Raw genomic sequence first — 15,986 nt, forward strand, 5'->3', positions numbered from 1 at the left:
CAGGACAGGAGCCAGTGCATGCTTTGAACTTCAAACCACAGCCAGACCTCGTGGTTAATGTGGATGATAACCCCAAATCCTCACCCCAGGCCTTTCGCACTGCAATTCCGTGTCATCACGCCCACTCCAGCATCTGCAACCGGCTGGCTCCTCTAACTGAACTCGTCTCAAACCAAAGTTGTCATTTTTGCCAAACGTCTCTCCTCACTCCAACTTGTTTTTTGTTTTTGTTTTGAGACAGGGTCCCACTCTGTCACTCAGGTTGGAGTGCAGTAGCACGATCATGGCTCACTGCAGCCTCAACTTCCTGGGCTCAAGCAATCCTCCTGCCTCAGTCTCCCATGTAGCTGGAACCACAGGAGTGTGCTACCATGCCTGGCTAATTTTTTAATTTTTTGTAGAGATGAGGTCTCACTTTGTTGGCGAGGCTGGTCTTGAACTACTGGGTTCAAGTGATCCTCCCGCCTTAGCCTCCCAAAGTGTTGGGATTACAAGTGTGAGTCACCCCACCTGGCCCCACTCCAACTTCTTTCCCTCCTAGGTTCAGAATCTCAAAGTTAGATATGTGGTTCCCCTCACCTATGGTCTATTAAGATCTTCCAATTCTTCCATCACCATGTCCCTCTTCCCGTCCATCCTCACTGTCACCTTCTTGCCTCCGTTCAGTGCTGCAGCTCCTGCCTAGCTTCCCTCATCCCGGTAGCCCATTCACTCCTTATCTCCTAAGACATTGGAGCTTTCCCAAGCCTGGCTTGGATCACGTAACAACCTTGCTAAAAAACTTTCTAAGGCTTCCCCTGCCTACAATGAAGTCCTGGTTCAAGCTAATTTTTCAGCTTTATCTCCTTCTCCTACCCAACACATTCCCTCTGGCCCACTCACACCAATTTCTTAAAGTTGCACAAACTTCATGGCACAATCATTCTCACCCCAGGACTACAGCACTCAACTATCCTCCAACATGGGGCAAAGAGAGAGAAGGAAGCACATAACAGCACCCACCACGAATGCTAAGAGGAGAACCATTTCCTTGCTGAAGGTCAAATGTCCATCTCCAGGTTCAAAAGCCAATACTTGGCACCCCCAACTCCATGCCCTACACCTGGACTCCAGGCATTGCGAAGAATCACACACAATTTCCCCTCTGTAACCTCCCAGCACTCCCTCATCCCTATGACAGAATTAAAGACATTGAATTAGCCTTCAAAAGAGTCCATACTGTGAGTCAGCCCCCAAGGATGGCAGAGATTTGACTTCAGCGGTGGCCATGGACCCTCCATAGTGGAGGTAGAAACGGAGAGGGATTGTCAGCCCAAGCCCTTCCCCCACCTCTCCAGCCCCCTACTGCAATCCCCTGGCATATGGAGGATTTCCCAGGCATTCAATATATAACGTCCAATTTCTACATGGTGTAAACCCGGCTCTGGTGCAGCAGAGTATGGAGGAGGCAGGAGGGAGATCCTCTCAGGAGAGCCCATCTCTTCCTCCTGATACCTGGAGAGCAGTGTCGTTCAGCCCTAGAGATGCACAAAGCCACACCCCCACCCCACGTCACCATCTCAGGAGCGCGGAGCTAGGGAAGCCCACGCAAGCAGGGAGACTGAGACCGATTTCAGGGAGGGCTGGAAGGAAATGGGGGGTTAACTGCTCACATACCTGATCAAACAGGACTTTCCAGTGCTGGCAGAGAGGGAGGCCATGCAGGAGAGGAAGAAGAGGAGAGAAAGAAAGACACACTTATCACCAAGGTCTCTGTAGTCCTCGGATGTTTCTGACATAGCCTCCCAGCGGCTGCCCAGGAGTCATGACCAGGCTCAGGGACTGGCCACAGGAGAGCAGGGGAAGTCTGGGAGGAGCTCCCCAATGAGTCCGCACTGAGCAGAGGGAGGAAACTCACAGTAAGGGATGGGGTGGGGGCGGGGGCGGCAAGGTGGGTGTTGCTGGTTCTGGAACTGGCAGAACAAGTGATTCTCAACAATTACTAAATAAAGGCGTCCAAATATGTCCAAGCGCCTCTAATAATTTCTGCTGCCTAAAGCTTATGTCCACAGCTACTCCCAGGCCTGGGAGAGCATGGCCAGGTGCAGTTCCATCAGACCCCGGGCGCAATGAGTCTCACCTCCTGGGGGCTAGAGCCCCCCCTCCCCCCCCCAGGAGAACTCACCTCTGCATAAACACTAACATTTTGCCTGCAGTTTTTTGTTTGTTTGTTCGTTTTTTGTTTTTTTGCGGGGAAGGGGGGGGGTGGTGAATGCCGAATGCGGTGAAGCCCACCCATTCTCTTCCAAGGCTGAGTCTAAGTGGTGACTACATCAGATTCTGCCAGGGGTTTAGGGCCAGAAGGAAGTGATGGATTTAACCGCAGACGCCAAAGAGAGAAGATCGTAAACTACCCCCCAACCCCATTCAGACTTTCCCGCTTTGGTTGTGTGGGTTGGGGGCCTGGTTTCACTTCCATCTCCCCACCCTGAGGGAGGGGTGGGCAGGGCAGGGTGTCTGCCCGGTTTTTCACCCCTATGTGTAGGTTAGCCCCGGGAGGTTAACCCAAGAAACTCCAGTTCCCAGGGCTTCGCAGGGCCGGCCCGCAGGACCGGAGGGATGGAGACCCGAGCAGCAGACGGCGGGGAAGCCCTCGGGGCAGCCCCTCCCTCTACTCGCTCAGGGGACCGTCCCCTGGCACCGCCACGGTCTTGGACTCCCGGGCCTCCTTCTAGGAGCAAAGCCGCTCCCAGCACTCTTTCCCTCCCTGCTCCGGCCGGGGTCAGAGGCGGGGGCCGGCTTGAATTTCAATCAGTGTCGCGGCAAGGCAGGTGCCGGGCGGGAGCTAATCCGGGAGCGGAGGAAGGGGTCGCCAGACCGGCTTGCACGGCCAGGGACGGGGACTCTGCGGCGTCCGCTCCTTCCCCAGCTCCGGGAGCTCGCAGGTCGCGGGCGTGAGGGGAGGGGGAGTCACCGCCGTGACGCGGCCGCCTCTGCGGGAAAACGCCGTGTCCCGGGCACTGCACCAGCGGCGGGGAGGGGGCTCCGGCGGTGACAGGTCCGCGGCGCAGTGGCGGTGCTGTGTCCCGCAGGGAAGCCGCGGGAACCAGAGCGGGGGAAGCGGTGCGCGCGCGTTTCGGGGAGACCGGTCCCTCCGCCCCCTCCTGCCCGCGGGGACCCGGCCAATCCGGGGCGCTCCCGCGTCACCTTGAAACCTCCAAGTTGCCCGGCGTGGGGCGAGACAGGGGCGGCTTTTCCCCCCGGCGCCCCCTAGAAAGTTTGCCGGGCGGGGAGGGGGCACTCACGTCCTCCGGCGCCGCGGGCAGCCGCTCCTCGGCCTCGGGTTCCAGCTCCTCGATGCGCTCCGCCTCGGCGCAGGCGGCCACCGCGGGGCCCGGGCTGGGGTGCTCGCCCATGGCCGAGACGGGGTCCGGGGGCGGCGGCGGCTGCGGGGCTCGTCCCGGGGCGCCGGGCTAACTTTGCGCCGCGGCGGCCGCGCCGCTCCAGGGGCTCAGTGCGCGCCGCGTCGCCTCCGCGCCCGCCCCGCAGCCCGCGCCCGCCCCCATGGCCCCGGTCCCCGCGCCGCCGCCGCCTCCTCCTCGCGACCCCGGGACGCCCGGCCCCTCCGCCGCCAAACTTCACTGCGCTAGCTGCCCCGCTGGCCTCCGCCTCCGCCCCGGCCCTCGCGCCCGGCTCCGAGGCGAGGGCGCCCTTGGGCCGGCCCCGGCCCCGCCGCTCCCCGCGCTCCCTTCCCGCTTCTCGCGGCCCCCGCTCTGCGCCCGAGTCTCCTCCTCCCCGCGGAGTCCTCGGGGGCGGCGCGCGGGCGGGGGCGGGGCTGCTCGCGGGGAACGCCGGCCCCCGCCCCGCACCCCACCCCGGGCGCCGCCACCCGGGCCCAGTCGGTCAGAGCGGCGCGGCCCGGGAGCGGGAGGGCTGCGGCGGGGCTGGCGAGGAAGTGGCGGCGCTGCCCGGGGCGGGGATGGGGACTGCGCCGTCCCCGGCCCGGTCACCACCGGCCTGCACTCCGGGCCCGGGCTTGGCTCTTCCATCGGCTTAACCATCACTTGGAGGTGGCAGATATGTGATGGAGACACGATGTTGGCGACGTCAGGGTTAACTAGGAGTGAATTGGGGGCGCGATGTTGTAAGGACGGGATCCCTCCCTCCCGCCCCATTATCCTTACGCCCTATTCACTGCGGTCTCAGATTCTGGGAGGTCTTGGGAGGCCCAGAAATGGGAGAAGTCAGATTGCGGGGTCCTGGGCCCCAAAGCCTAAATCTTGCCCTTTCTACACCCGGAGCTAAGTGACCATGCCCAGGCTTCATTTGACCACGTGGACAAAGGTAAGCCCAGGGAAATGCCCCATCTGGGGAGAGGGACGCTAAAGAAACTAAAGCAATCAGAAAGGAAGTTAGCCAAAAAGGAGTAGGGGATCTTTTAAAGAAAACAATCGATGCTGTTTCCCTGCAGGAAAGCGCCCCCAAGAGAGACCATCTCCCGAAGCAGAGGCTCTGGCTGTAAATGGTGCTAGTGGCCGGCCTGGCAGGGGCCAGCTCTCCCCAGAGGCTCAAGGGGCTTCTCCAGGAAGGCTGTGCCCTTCCACTCCTCTTGTTTTCCTCTTCCCACCACCCACTCACTCACCAGTCTTTGCCCTCTTCCTTCCTCTCGGAAACGGAACAGGCTCCTTTCCATTAGTGAGAGCTGCAACTAATGCAGTCATCTTCAGAAAGCAAAGACATAACCCCGTGCCCAGGATCCGAACTGCGACCATCGCCCAGCAATGACTGCTCCCCTTAAACACCGAGAAGGGAATTCACTTGATTCTAATTAGGTGAGTTTGCTACAGACACCAATTTTCATCTCTGTTTCAGAAAGTGTGATCATTTCAACTATTTTTGTTTCTCACCACCCTCCTCCCCATCCCTACTCTACTAACAAGTCAAGATCCTGCCAAGATTTCCTTGTAAATAAAACTGTCTGCATGGGGTGTGATTTTGAAAACAGCCTTCAGGGGACAGAAGAGAGGCTGATTCTTTGTGAAGAGGAGCCCAGAAGGACAAGTGACTGCTGGGGCCCTGGGGTCTGTGTTGCTGCCTCCTGCATCCCAGGCTGTCATTTGCATGACCGGTATGGGTGTTGGCTCTGTTATACTTAGATCTCTGGGACTAGAGAAGTGGGCCAGGAAGTCTGGTTCCAGGGGAACTGGAAGGAGAAGGGCACAGAAAAGGGTTGGCCACTCTGCTGGGATGCCCAGCCACCCTGGACAGTGTTCTGATACCAGCTACCCATGGGAGCTTCATCAGCCCAGGGACAGCTCTTATCAACATATCCAACTCTGTCATCCCTTCATGGGGAAGGGAGCTTAGCATGCTCAGTTCTGTTCCTGAACATGTATTAAGCTCCTACTAAGTACCAATGACGGAGCTTTGAGAATACAGAGGTGAATAAGAACCAGACCCTGCCCTCCAGAAATGGATAATTGGGGGTGACAGTCACATTCAACACAAGGGTAAGTCCTGGATTCAAGGGAAGCCCAGAAGGTGTAGAACTCCAAAGGAGGGGGTCGCTGTGGGTCCAGGAAGGCTTCCCAAAGGATAAGCCTCCAGAACTAGGCAACATGGAAAAGGTGAAGGAGGTGTTCCAGGTAGAGGGAACAGCACGACCAGGCTTGTGGAGCAGCATCATATGGGAGGCAAACGACAAGCAGTTTGGCATGGCTGGAAGCTGGAGCACGATGACCAATCTAAAGAGCCCAGCCTGGACGGGAAGGTTGTGAGGGGCTGTGAGTTTCATGGGAAAAGAGCTTGGACTTTACCTAAGGGCAATAGGGAGCCATTGAAGGATTGTGAGCAGTAGAGTAATATTTAAAATATCCCTGGCCAGGCGCGGTGGCTCACGGCTGTAATCCCAGCACTTTGGGAGACCAAGGCGGGCGGATCACGAGGTCAGGAGATTGAGACCGTCCTGGCTAACACAGTGAAACCCTGTCTCTACTAAAAAATACAAAAAATTAGCCAGGCGTGGTGGTGGGCGCCTGTAATCCCAGCTACTCGGGAGGCTAAGGCAGGAGAATCACTTGAACACAGGAGGCGGAGCTTGCAGTGAGCCGAGATCTGCCACTGCACTCCAGCCTGGGCGACAGAGTGAGACTCCGTCTCAAAACAAACAAAAAAGATCCCTTTGGCTGTAGTGTAGAGTCTAGACAGGAGGGAGGTTGGCCTGAGCAGAGGGCCATGAGAGGTGCTGTCCAAGGAAGAGGTCACAAGGGCAGCAGCAGTTAGAATAAAAGGGAGAGGGAAGATGGGAAACATCCAGAAGGCTATCTTGTTCCTCCTTCTGTCCCTAGGAACATTTACCCCGCCTTGGCAGGCTATGTTTCCAAAAGTCTCCTAAGAAGGAATTCCTGATCTCTCACCAGGATTCTTGCTTCACGGGGCAGCTTCTCTCACCTTGGCCCTTGCTGGGAGGTGATGGTGTCTGGACTTGGAGACTGTTAGGACAAGTTGTTACATCCATCATCCTCCATGAGCCTGAGGCCACCCTTTACCTGTTGTCCTCAATGTCACCTACGCCCAGCTGGTCAGACCACTCTGCCCCTCAGCTCCAGGCGAATCTGCAGCCCACTCCCCAGCAGGCAGTAGGACATGGGGCCTGGGGTCCAGGCCTAGAAAGCTCCAGGGGATAGGAGTGGCTAGGCACCCTGACACCTTTTGTTCTACTCTCACCTGAGACAGCCTAAGGACTGGCATATTCTGTGGCATTTTGGGGGCAGAGGAGGGAGTAGGCATGGTGTCACTTTCACTGACCAGCTGCAGCAGGCAGGCACTCATCGATGCCTGGAGGTGTGCCATGCAGAGGCCCCTCCCTGGGAGAACCTTTGGCGCTAATGAGAAGTGACACGGAACTGGGCCTATTGGCACTTCTTCCTTGCTCTTCATTCTGCAAGTGCGCTACACCATGGCCTCTTTTAAGGTTCCTAACAAGACACTCGAAGTCAACGCAGAGCAGGATGAAGGGCTGGGGAAGGGTGGATCAAACTCGGTTTAGAAGGGCAGGAGCATGATGTTGAGATGAGCCTTGAAAGGGGCAAGCTTGTGGTAGAGAACGTGGAAGGGTTTCTAGGTGGAGGGAACTGCTGCAGCAAAGACACAGAGATAGGAAAGCTGTTGACTGTGTTGGGAACCATGAAGTGGCTGAGCACAAAGTGAGGATGGCCGGGCAGGCGAGGAGCACTGTGTCGCCAGAGTCCCCGAGTGCCAGTCTGAGGAGGTTGGACCTCGCCCAGTGGGAGATAGAGAAGCAGTGATGGCTTCTAACTGGAGCAGCATTTTAGGAAGATAAAGTTGGCGACAGCTCAGCAGTGCCATTCAGCTCACACGTGCTGAGTGTCCATTATGTGCCAGACCCTGGCCGAGGTGCTGATAATACAAAGGGGATGAGACCCAGGCCCTGGCCTCCTGGGGGAAAATGAGGTCATCCTCTAATGACAGTCCAGTGGGATAAGGGGGAGGAGAGAGGGAAGAGCCTTTCCAGGGCTGAATCTCTCAAATGTGCCCTCCAAGAGAGGAAGGAGTTTTTTTAAGGACCCGATGTTCTGGTCCTGGGAACTGGGACAGTTGGCTGCCATGGAAAAGCCAGGAGTAGCTGCTGGAAGCGGGGAGAGGAAGGCAAAGGGGGCTGAGCAGTTTGTTTGTGGACACCTTGAGCTAATGAGAAGCCAGGGAAGAAACATGAAGGGCTGTAATTATTGCTCAAAGCAATGGCAATGCCCAGAAGGGGGGCAAACAGGGATGACTTTTTCTCCAGAACCTCTTTCACTTGGGGTTCATTCTGACATCTCCCTCTGCCAGACCCACACCCTCTGAGCCCCTTCTCTCTCTGCAGCCAACTTAAACCTAAACTGACCTTCATGGCACCCTGTCCCCACCTGTAGCTCTAATCTTCTGAGAAACCAGCCCTGAGCTACCACTGTTTGCCTTCCTGAGATGAAGACGTAAGTTATTTTTGACTGAGATCCAAGCCCCAGCCCTGAATTCTTTTGTCTTCCGGGAATCCCCCAGCCGTGTTTGAAGTCTGCAAGTCCAAACAGCAGACATGGCTCAGGATGGCAGAATCCGACCACCCTCCACCTCCATCTCCAGCATTCTTCCATCATCGCCCGCTGTCTGCCAGATCAAACGGAGCAAGACTGCAACATGGATTTCTTTCCCTTTCGTCTCTTCCTTTCACTCCAGGGCTCCCAGTTTTCTGAGTAACTTAAATCATTACTGAGAGATGTGTAGGTTCACAGACCAAACCCTTTCAAAGCAAGGCGTGGGCACCCAAAAGTTGAGCTCAGAAAAGCACAGAAAAAAACTTTCCCAGTCCCAAGATTTAGCCAATCACACATTCAGGGAAACAATCAGCTACTTTGCCAGGTCTTACCTTCCTTTCCTGCCACCTCCTTGGGGCCTGGCTGGTCCCCAGGGTCCCATTTCTGAATTCTCTTTGGGCCTCAAGACTTCCATATGACCTTCACTGTGCTATAGGCAGGTCCTGTGTCTTCAGTAAACCACCTGTTCTATCTTACCCATCAGCCAGTCACAGTGGCTCACACCTATAATCCCAGCACTTTGGGAGGCCAAGGTAGGAGGATCGCTTGAGTCCAGGAGTTCAAAACCAGCCTGGGCAACATAGCAAGACCCTGCCTCTACAAAAAAATTTAAAACCGGCCGGGCACGGTGGCTCACGCCTGTAATCCCAGCACTTTGGGAGGCCAAGGCGGGCAGATCACGAGGTCAGGAGATCGAGGCCATCCTGGCTAACACGGTGAAACCCTGTCTCTATTAAAAATACAAAACATTTGCCGGGCGTGGTGGCGGGCACTTGTAGTCCCAGCTACTCGGGAGGCTGAGGCGAGAGAATGGCGTGAACCAGGGGGGCAGAGCCTGCAGTGAGCCGAGATCACGCCACTGCACTCCAGCCTGGGCGACAGAGCGAGACTCCGTCTCACACACACACAAAAAAAATTAAAACCTAGCCAGGTGTGGTGGCATGGGACCTGTAGTCCTAGCTACTTGGGAGGCTGAGGTGGGAGGATCCCTTAAAATAAAGGAGAAAATCTTGCCCATCTCTCTGACGAATGCTCTCTCCTCCACAAAGCCTTTCCTCCACTCTCCAACCCAAATGAACCACTCCTTCCTCTGAATCCCTTTTTCCTTTTGACTTTGAATTATATCTTCTAAGTTTTATCTTCCTGATACTAGAACGTACATTCCTTGAAGGGGAGGATTATGGCTTATTCAATTCTGCATCCTTCGCAATGCACAACATTGCACACTGTAGAAACTGAACAAATGTCTGTTTAATGAAAAAAAGAGGATGCCTCTCTTGATATGACACAAAGTCTAATTATATAGTTATTACTCTCAACCTGCAACAAGAGACAACTTTTATGTTATGGAGAAAAAAATTCTTCTGCATAATAATAATGCGCCTGTATGCCTGCTGCCTTTATTTCAAAATACTTCCGCATTTGCCATTGCATTTCATCCTCAAAAAGCAAGCCTTTCTGAGGTGAGCAGAACAGATACAATTGCCTCCATTTTATAAATGGGGACACTAAAATCCCTGGGCCCCAGGGAGGTTTGATTCTCCATGCCTGTCACCAAAGTTCTTATTTAAAGAGTGAAATACAAAAGCCCCTGATGGTAGTGAGTGCCCTTGGCCCCGACCGCTGACCACTGTCTACAGAGACTGCTTTCCCAGGGCAACTGGACAAGGCTGAATCCCAGCGCACAAATAAGGCTTGTCCAGCTGCAGGCTTGTATAAGTCAGAAACTTTGGGGGTTGTCTCTGGCTTTGTAGCTAAAACTTCCATTGGTCTATTTACTGCTTTGTTTCTCTCAACCTAAGTGTGCAATCAGTGTCCTCAGAAAAAAAGAGAATGGTCTGATTTTCTTACCCACTGCACAGAACCAGGCACCAGAGTGTCCAACAGACTGTGGAGGGAAAGAAATGGTGCGAGTCTGGCACAGCCAAGGGTAATTAGCTGTAAGAGACCTGTGGCAAACCTTGACATTAGAGCTCACTGTCTATGAGGGGCAAGGATTGGTTTTGTTGGTTTGCAGTATTATCTTTTTTTTTTTTTTTTTTTGGAGATGGAGTCTGGCTGTCAGCCAGGCTGGAGTGCAGTGGCATGATCTCAACTCACTGCCACCTCCGCCTCCTGGGTTCAAGCCATTCTCCTGCCTCAGCCTCCTGAGTAGCTGGAACTACAGGCGTGCACCACCATGCCCAGCTAATTTTTGTATTTTTAGTAGAGACGGGGTTTCACCATGTTGGCCAGGCTGGTCTTGAACTCCTGACCTCAAGTGATCCACCCACCTCAGACTTCCAAAGTGCTGGGATTACAGGCGTGAGCATTGCGCCTGCCCTGCAGTAGCATCTTTGACTCCTAGAATGATTCTTGGCACATAGAAGGTTCACAAAAAGTATTTGCTCATTGAATGAACCTGTCCTATTTATACTTCTTCAGGCCTAGAGAAGGCCTCCCCGAGGCCAGAATCCCTGGGAAGTCTGCCCAGCATCTAGTCTCTTAGGACTTTGTTGGCCTCCTCTGGGGAAGAACATCAATTCAGCCCAGCACCTGCTCCAGTGAGGGGCTGCAGCGAAGAATGACGTGGGGTCCACGAGGCAGGCTTTTTGATGGTGAGGCCACAGCAGCAGCAGCAGCAGCAGCAGCAGCAGCATCAGCAGCAGCAAGACATCCTGGAGCTCCATATTCAGTATGGCAAGAGGCAACGGGCGTGAGGGAAGCAGTCCCGAACAGAAATGCAGGAGCAGCGGTAACAGCAGCAGCCGCTGCCTGCGAGCATCAGGCAGGGGAGTGAGACAGTGGGCACTCAAATCCGTTTCCTCCATCTCTCAGCCACACAGCCCAAGCGAGGCTGTGTGAGAACTTCTCAGTGCACATTGTAAATACCATCTGTCACACTGCCTGCCCAGACGCGGCCTTCCTCCCTGCAAAGGAAGCATTCTTTATTATTTATGCAGAATGCACCCTACTTAAGTGTTGCACCACCAGCAGAGAGAAGACAAAGCCTGGAAGAGTCAAGGACTCCAGGGATCTGCTTTTCGGATAGCAGCCGGTTGGGAGGGGCTTGGTCATCCATCTTTCTGGGGTGGGAGGTTCATTCAGTCGGGCAAGGGCACTTCCCTAGGAATTAGGAGGCCTGCGTTCTCAGCTTAGTTCTCTCACCAGCTTGCTGTGTGACCTTGGGCAGACACCTCACCCCCATGGGCCTCCATTTTTTTTTTCCATCTGTAAATGCAGGGGTCAGACTAGATGATCTATGACATCCCTTCCAGCTCTAAATTCAATTGGTGTCCCTCTAACCCTTCTCCATCCTGTGCGGGCCCAGAAGCCTGTTCATTACCGTCAGCTCTCCTTCCCAGCTGGCAGGGGAAATACAGTTCAGGATCTGATTTCTTTTTCTTTTTCTTTTTCTTTTTTGAGACAGAGTTTTGCTCTTGTTGCCCAGGTGCTGGAGTGTAATGGCGCGATCTTAGCTCACCACAACCTCTGCCTCCCGCATCCTCCTCCTCCCGGGTTCAAGCGATTCTCCTGCCTCAGCCTCCTGAGTAGCTGGGATTACAGGCATGTGCCACCACGCCCGGCTAATTTTGTATTTTTAATAGAGACGAGGTTTCTCCATGTTGGTCAGGCTGGTCTCGAACTCCCAACCGCAGGTGATCTGCGCGCCTTGGCCTCCCGAAGTGCTGGGATTACAGGCGTGAGCCACCGCGCCCGGCAGGATCTGATTTCTTAGTACCCGAGAGCAGGACAAGGGGCCAGCAGACCTAGGCTCTTGTCCAAGCTCTGTCACTGTTTAGCCTTGTGGCCCGGGGGAAGGCAGTTTCCTAATCTCAGTTTTGTCTTTTGTGAAACCAGTGGGAGGGACTAAGAGATTTCTGGAGGAGAATCCATCTCTAAATTCCATAATCCCTGATTTTCCCTTCCAAAACACTGCTGATAAACATGTTTACAGACTGAGTCTCTAGACATGGAGATTAGTGAGACATAGTTCTCTGCCCTCAGTGAACCCGAAGTCAGGTGGAAAAGGCATGCTAAAAACAACTGCAGGTGCAATGTGACAGGTACTAAGTAGAGATGGGTGCAAAGGATGTGGTGGCATTAAGGCGTCCAAGTAGGTGATGCTGGAGCTGGATCTTAAAAGATTGAGTAGGAGTTCACCAGGTGGATGGGGCCTGATGTGTTCAAGACAGAAGGAACTGCATGTACTAAGGCAGGAAGGTGTGAATCTGCATTGGAACTGCCCACTTGTCCACTGTTAGGCTGACAGTGACATTCTGGGAGTCTTTGCATTGACTGCTTCCTCTGCCACCCCTTTAGAACAATCTGGTACTCCCTGGGTTGGGATGAGGGGACTTATGGTTGACGGCTCCATATGGCTTCCCTGCCCATGAAGTGCATCACCAAGGAGATGAGTGACTTGAGTAAGTCTCCCCTTCCACATGCCGGTATCTGTTCTCTGAATGAAAATCAGCGAAGCAGACTGAAACTGGGGGGCTGGCTCAAAGGGTCCGCAGGTGACCCATAACTCTTCAGCCTCGCCCACCATCAGGCCAGGTCAGAGGAGGAATGTGGCCCTGTGCAAAATGGGGCCCAGTGGCTGACGTAGGCCGTCTCGGTTTGTTGGGCATCCTCCCCTGTGCAGCCAAAGCACGTGATCTGTCCTACAGCTGGGGTGGCCTGTTGTGGCTCCTTGGGGAGCTGTCCACGTCCTCTGCAGAGAGATGAAATCAACCTGTCCCTTCTCCGTGAAGGACATCCTGCAACAGAAATGCACTTCCCCCAAACCCAGCTTCTCAATGTGGTCACTGTAGCTCTGGGCTGCAGCTCACATGCCTGGCTCTGCATACTCCAAAATACACAAGAACGGCAGAGGGGAGACGCATGTATCCAAGACATCATTAGCTGTGAGCAGCCTCATAGGCTGTGAGCCATGGGGTTAACCAGGCTCAGAGAAGGCCTGCAAAGCGGCAGTAAACATTCTGCTGGCTTGGCTTGGCTTGCTGCAACAATTTATATCCCAGGGAAAAAAGGGGCCAAAAGTCACGGAAATAACAGAAATGCTGAAGGAACTGGCACATTTGCCAGATGGTTCCTGGGGCACAATCGTATTTGCAGAGGGACAGTCTGCAGCGGAGGTCCTTTCATCAGAGAGCAAAGACTCTGGCTGACCGCTCATTCATTATCCCAGGACTCACTTGGAGGAGGGTGGTGGCTGGAGCACACCCACGCTTGTCCTTCCTTCCCGGAACCTTGAAGCTGTGGTTGCCTGAAGCTGAAGTGGCATTCGGGATTGGGCCTCTCCAAACACCCACAGCTCTGCTTCTTTAGACACCTGCCACCTGTGTCTCTTTTTCCCAACTTACACCAGCCAGTCCATTCTCCCAGCTGCCAGCTGTCATTTTCTCCTTAGTGCAACTGGTCAGATTTTAGTAAATAACACAGCTTGGGCTCTGACAATATGAATTCAGTTGTGCTGCCAGGGCCGAACTATGAGGCAGTAGGGACAAGGCTGGGACAGGCTAAGTGGGCTTGAAAATATGAATAACCCGGCTGGGCGCGGTGGCTCACGCCTGTAATCCCAGCATTTTGGGAGGCAGAGGCGGGCAGATCACGAGGTCAGGAGATCGAGACCATCCTGGCTAACACGGTGAAACCCCGTCTCCACTAAAAATACAAAAAAAAATTAGCCGGGCATGGTGGCGGACGCCTGTAGTCCCATCTACTTGGGAGGCTGAGGCAGGAGAATGGCGTGAACCTGGGAGGCGGAGCTTGCAATGAGCCGAGATCGCGCCACTGCACTTCACCCTGGGCGACAGAGCGAGACTCCGTCTCAAAAAAAAAAAAAAAAAAGAAAAGAAAAGAAAATATGAATAACTGGAAGGGCATTTAAAATTATTTGCTGCATTATCACAGAATTTTCAAGAACTCATTGCTTTGTCCTGGTATTGCTATGTCTGTGTTTGTCTTCCTCCATTAAACTAGAGACTTTTTTTTTTTTTTTGAGACAGACTCTCGCTCTGTCACTCAGGCTGGAGTGCAGTGGCGCAATCTCAGCTCCCTGCAATCTCCACCTCCCAGGTTCAAGCAATTCTCCTGCCTCAACCTCCCAAGTAGCTGGAACTACAGGAGCATACTACCAAATCTGGCTAATTTTTTTGTATTTTTAGTAGAGATGGGAATTTACCATGTTGGCCAGGCTGATCTTGAACTGGTCTCAAATGATCCACCTGCTTCAGCCTCCCAAAGCCAGGATTCCAGGCATGAGCCACTGCGCCCAGCCTAAATTAGAGATTTTGAGCAGTAGGGAAGATGTCTGTCTTGGCTTTGCTACATTCTCCAGGCGGATTGGTGGTTATAGCCTGAATCATGCTGTTGCCCCCAGAAACCTTGGTCATGGGGGTGATGGGGTGAGGGTGAGTGGACAGTCAACACAAAGGCATCACTACAAGCAGAGGCCCTATTCTTGGTGGTCAGTGCCTACCTCTGCATAAGGACAGTGTCATAGCAGCAGAGGGAGGCTGTGCATGGTCAGCTACTTATTGAAAGGGTGCCCACCTATTAGAAGTTCTATAATTGTCCATTTATTGTAACTTCTGTGTTATATGATGACCTCCTTAAGGAAAGGATGTCTCTATAATCATCTTACTTTCTCTACATCCTAGTACCATGCTTGTCAGTGTGGCATTGAGGGATTTGGTGGAAAACATACATATTTATCCATTTAGACTTCCATTTGCATTTGGCAGGATAACTTTCAGCAGGCTGGTTAACCTCAATGAGCCTCAGTTTCCTTGGATTCAAATGAGGCTAATATTACCCATCTTGTGAGGATGTAGGTAAAAAGGATGGGACAGTACTTGGCACAGAGTAGCTCTCAGTAAGCATCCGTTCCCCATTCCTTCCCCGCCCAGGATACTCAATACATGGAGTTGAATAAATGAATAAATTATTTCAGAGATGAATACACTTTGGCATCTTTCTTGGATATATTCACACTCCCCAAAGCCCAAATATTGCAGTTAAAAAAAAACATCCAACGGCCGGGTGCAGTGGCTCATGTCTGTAATCTCAGCACTTTGGGAGGCCAAGGCGCGTGGATAGTTTGAGGTCAGGAGTTTGAGACCAGCCTGGCCAACGTGGTGAAGCCCCGTCTCTACTAAAAATACAAAAGTTAGCCAGGCGTAGTGGTGAGCGCCTGTAGTCCCAGCTACTCGGGAGGCTGAGGCAGGAGAATCACTTGAGCCTGGGAGGCACAGGTTGCAATGAGCCAAGACTGCACCACTGCACTCCAGTTTGGGCGACAGAGTGAGACCCTGTCTGGAAAAAAAAAAAAAAAACAACTAGGTAACCGAATTTGAAGGAGGCAGCCATCCTACGGCAGGGGCTAAAATGGTTTCCAGCAGATGGAGAAGCATCTCTGTTGTTTTCTAAAGGGAAATACATGCCTGTAATCCCAGCACTTTGGGAGGCTGAGGTGGGAGGATCATTTGAGCCCAGGAGTTTGAGACCAGCCTGGGCAACATAGTGATACTCCATCCTGACAAATAAAAAATTTAAAAATTAGCTGAGCACAGTGGCAGGCACCTGTAGTCCCAGCTACTCAGAAGGTGGAGATGGGGGGATTGTCTGAGCCCAGGAGTTCAAGGCTGTAGTGAGCTGTGTTTGCACCACGGCACTCCAGCCTGGGTAACACAGTAAGACCTTGTCTCAAAAAATAAACAAATACATAAAATAAAATAATGCAAAGAAACTACATCAGGAAACACGACTAGACGTGGTGGATCACGCCTGTAATCCCAGCACTTTGAGAGGCCGAGGCGGGTGGATCACCTCAAGTAAGGAGTTCGAGACCAGCCTGGGCAACATGCGGAAAGCCCGTCTCTACTAAAAATACTAATATCAGCCGGGTGTGGTCGTGGGCGCCTGTAA

At 53.4% G+C, this 15,986-nt stretch overlaps 1 protein-coding gene and 1 long non-coding RNA gene across 6 annotated transcripts in view; one reads left to right on the plus strand and one right to left on the minus strand.

Annotated features, from left to right (window-relative positions):
• The window catches only part of RHBDL3 (rhomboid like 3), a 58,970-nt gene extending 55,451 nt beyond the window's left edge, over positions 1-3,519 (minus strand). For 2 of the 5 annotated variants that reach the window (XM_034942125.3, XM_034942121.3), the window contains exons 1-2: positions 3,285-3,519; positions 1,657-1,680 (exon numbers count right to left, since the gene is read on the minus strand). In XM_034942125.3, coding sequence (XP_034798016.1) covers positions 1,657-1,680; positions 3,285-3,395 — 135 coding nt within the window. In that variant the 5' untranslated portion in view covers positions 3,396-3,519. The remainder of the gene's footprint in view (positions 1-1,656; positions 1,681-3,284) is intronic. The other 3 variants (XM_008971290.5, XM_034942123.4, XM_008971291.5) reach the window with 3 other exon arrangements.
• A 570-nt stretch (positions 3,520-4,089) lies between these two features.
• On the plus strand, positions 4,090-15,982 carry LOC129394403 (uncharacterized). The gene is made up of 3 exons (XR_008621648.2): positions 4,090-4,323; positions 4,661-4,811; positions 10,497-15,982. It is a non-coding gene; the product is annotated as an uncharacterized LOC129394403 (long non-coding RNA).
• Positions 15,983-15,986: the final 4 nt, after the last annotated feature.

The sequence above is a fragment of the Pan paniscus genome, chromosome 19 (assembly GCF_029289425.2).
Source record: "Pan paniscus chromosome 19, NHGRI_mPanPan1-v2.0_pri, whole genome shotgun sequence".
Taxonomy (NCBI): domain Eukaryota; kingdom Metazoa; phylum Chordata; class Mammalia; order Primates; family Hominidae; genus Pan; species Pan paniscus.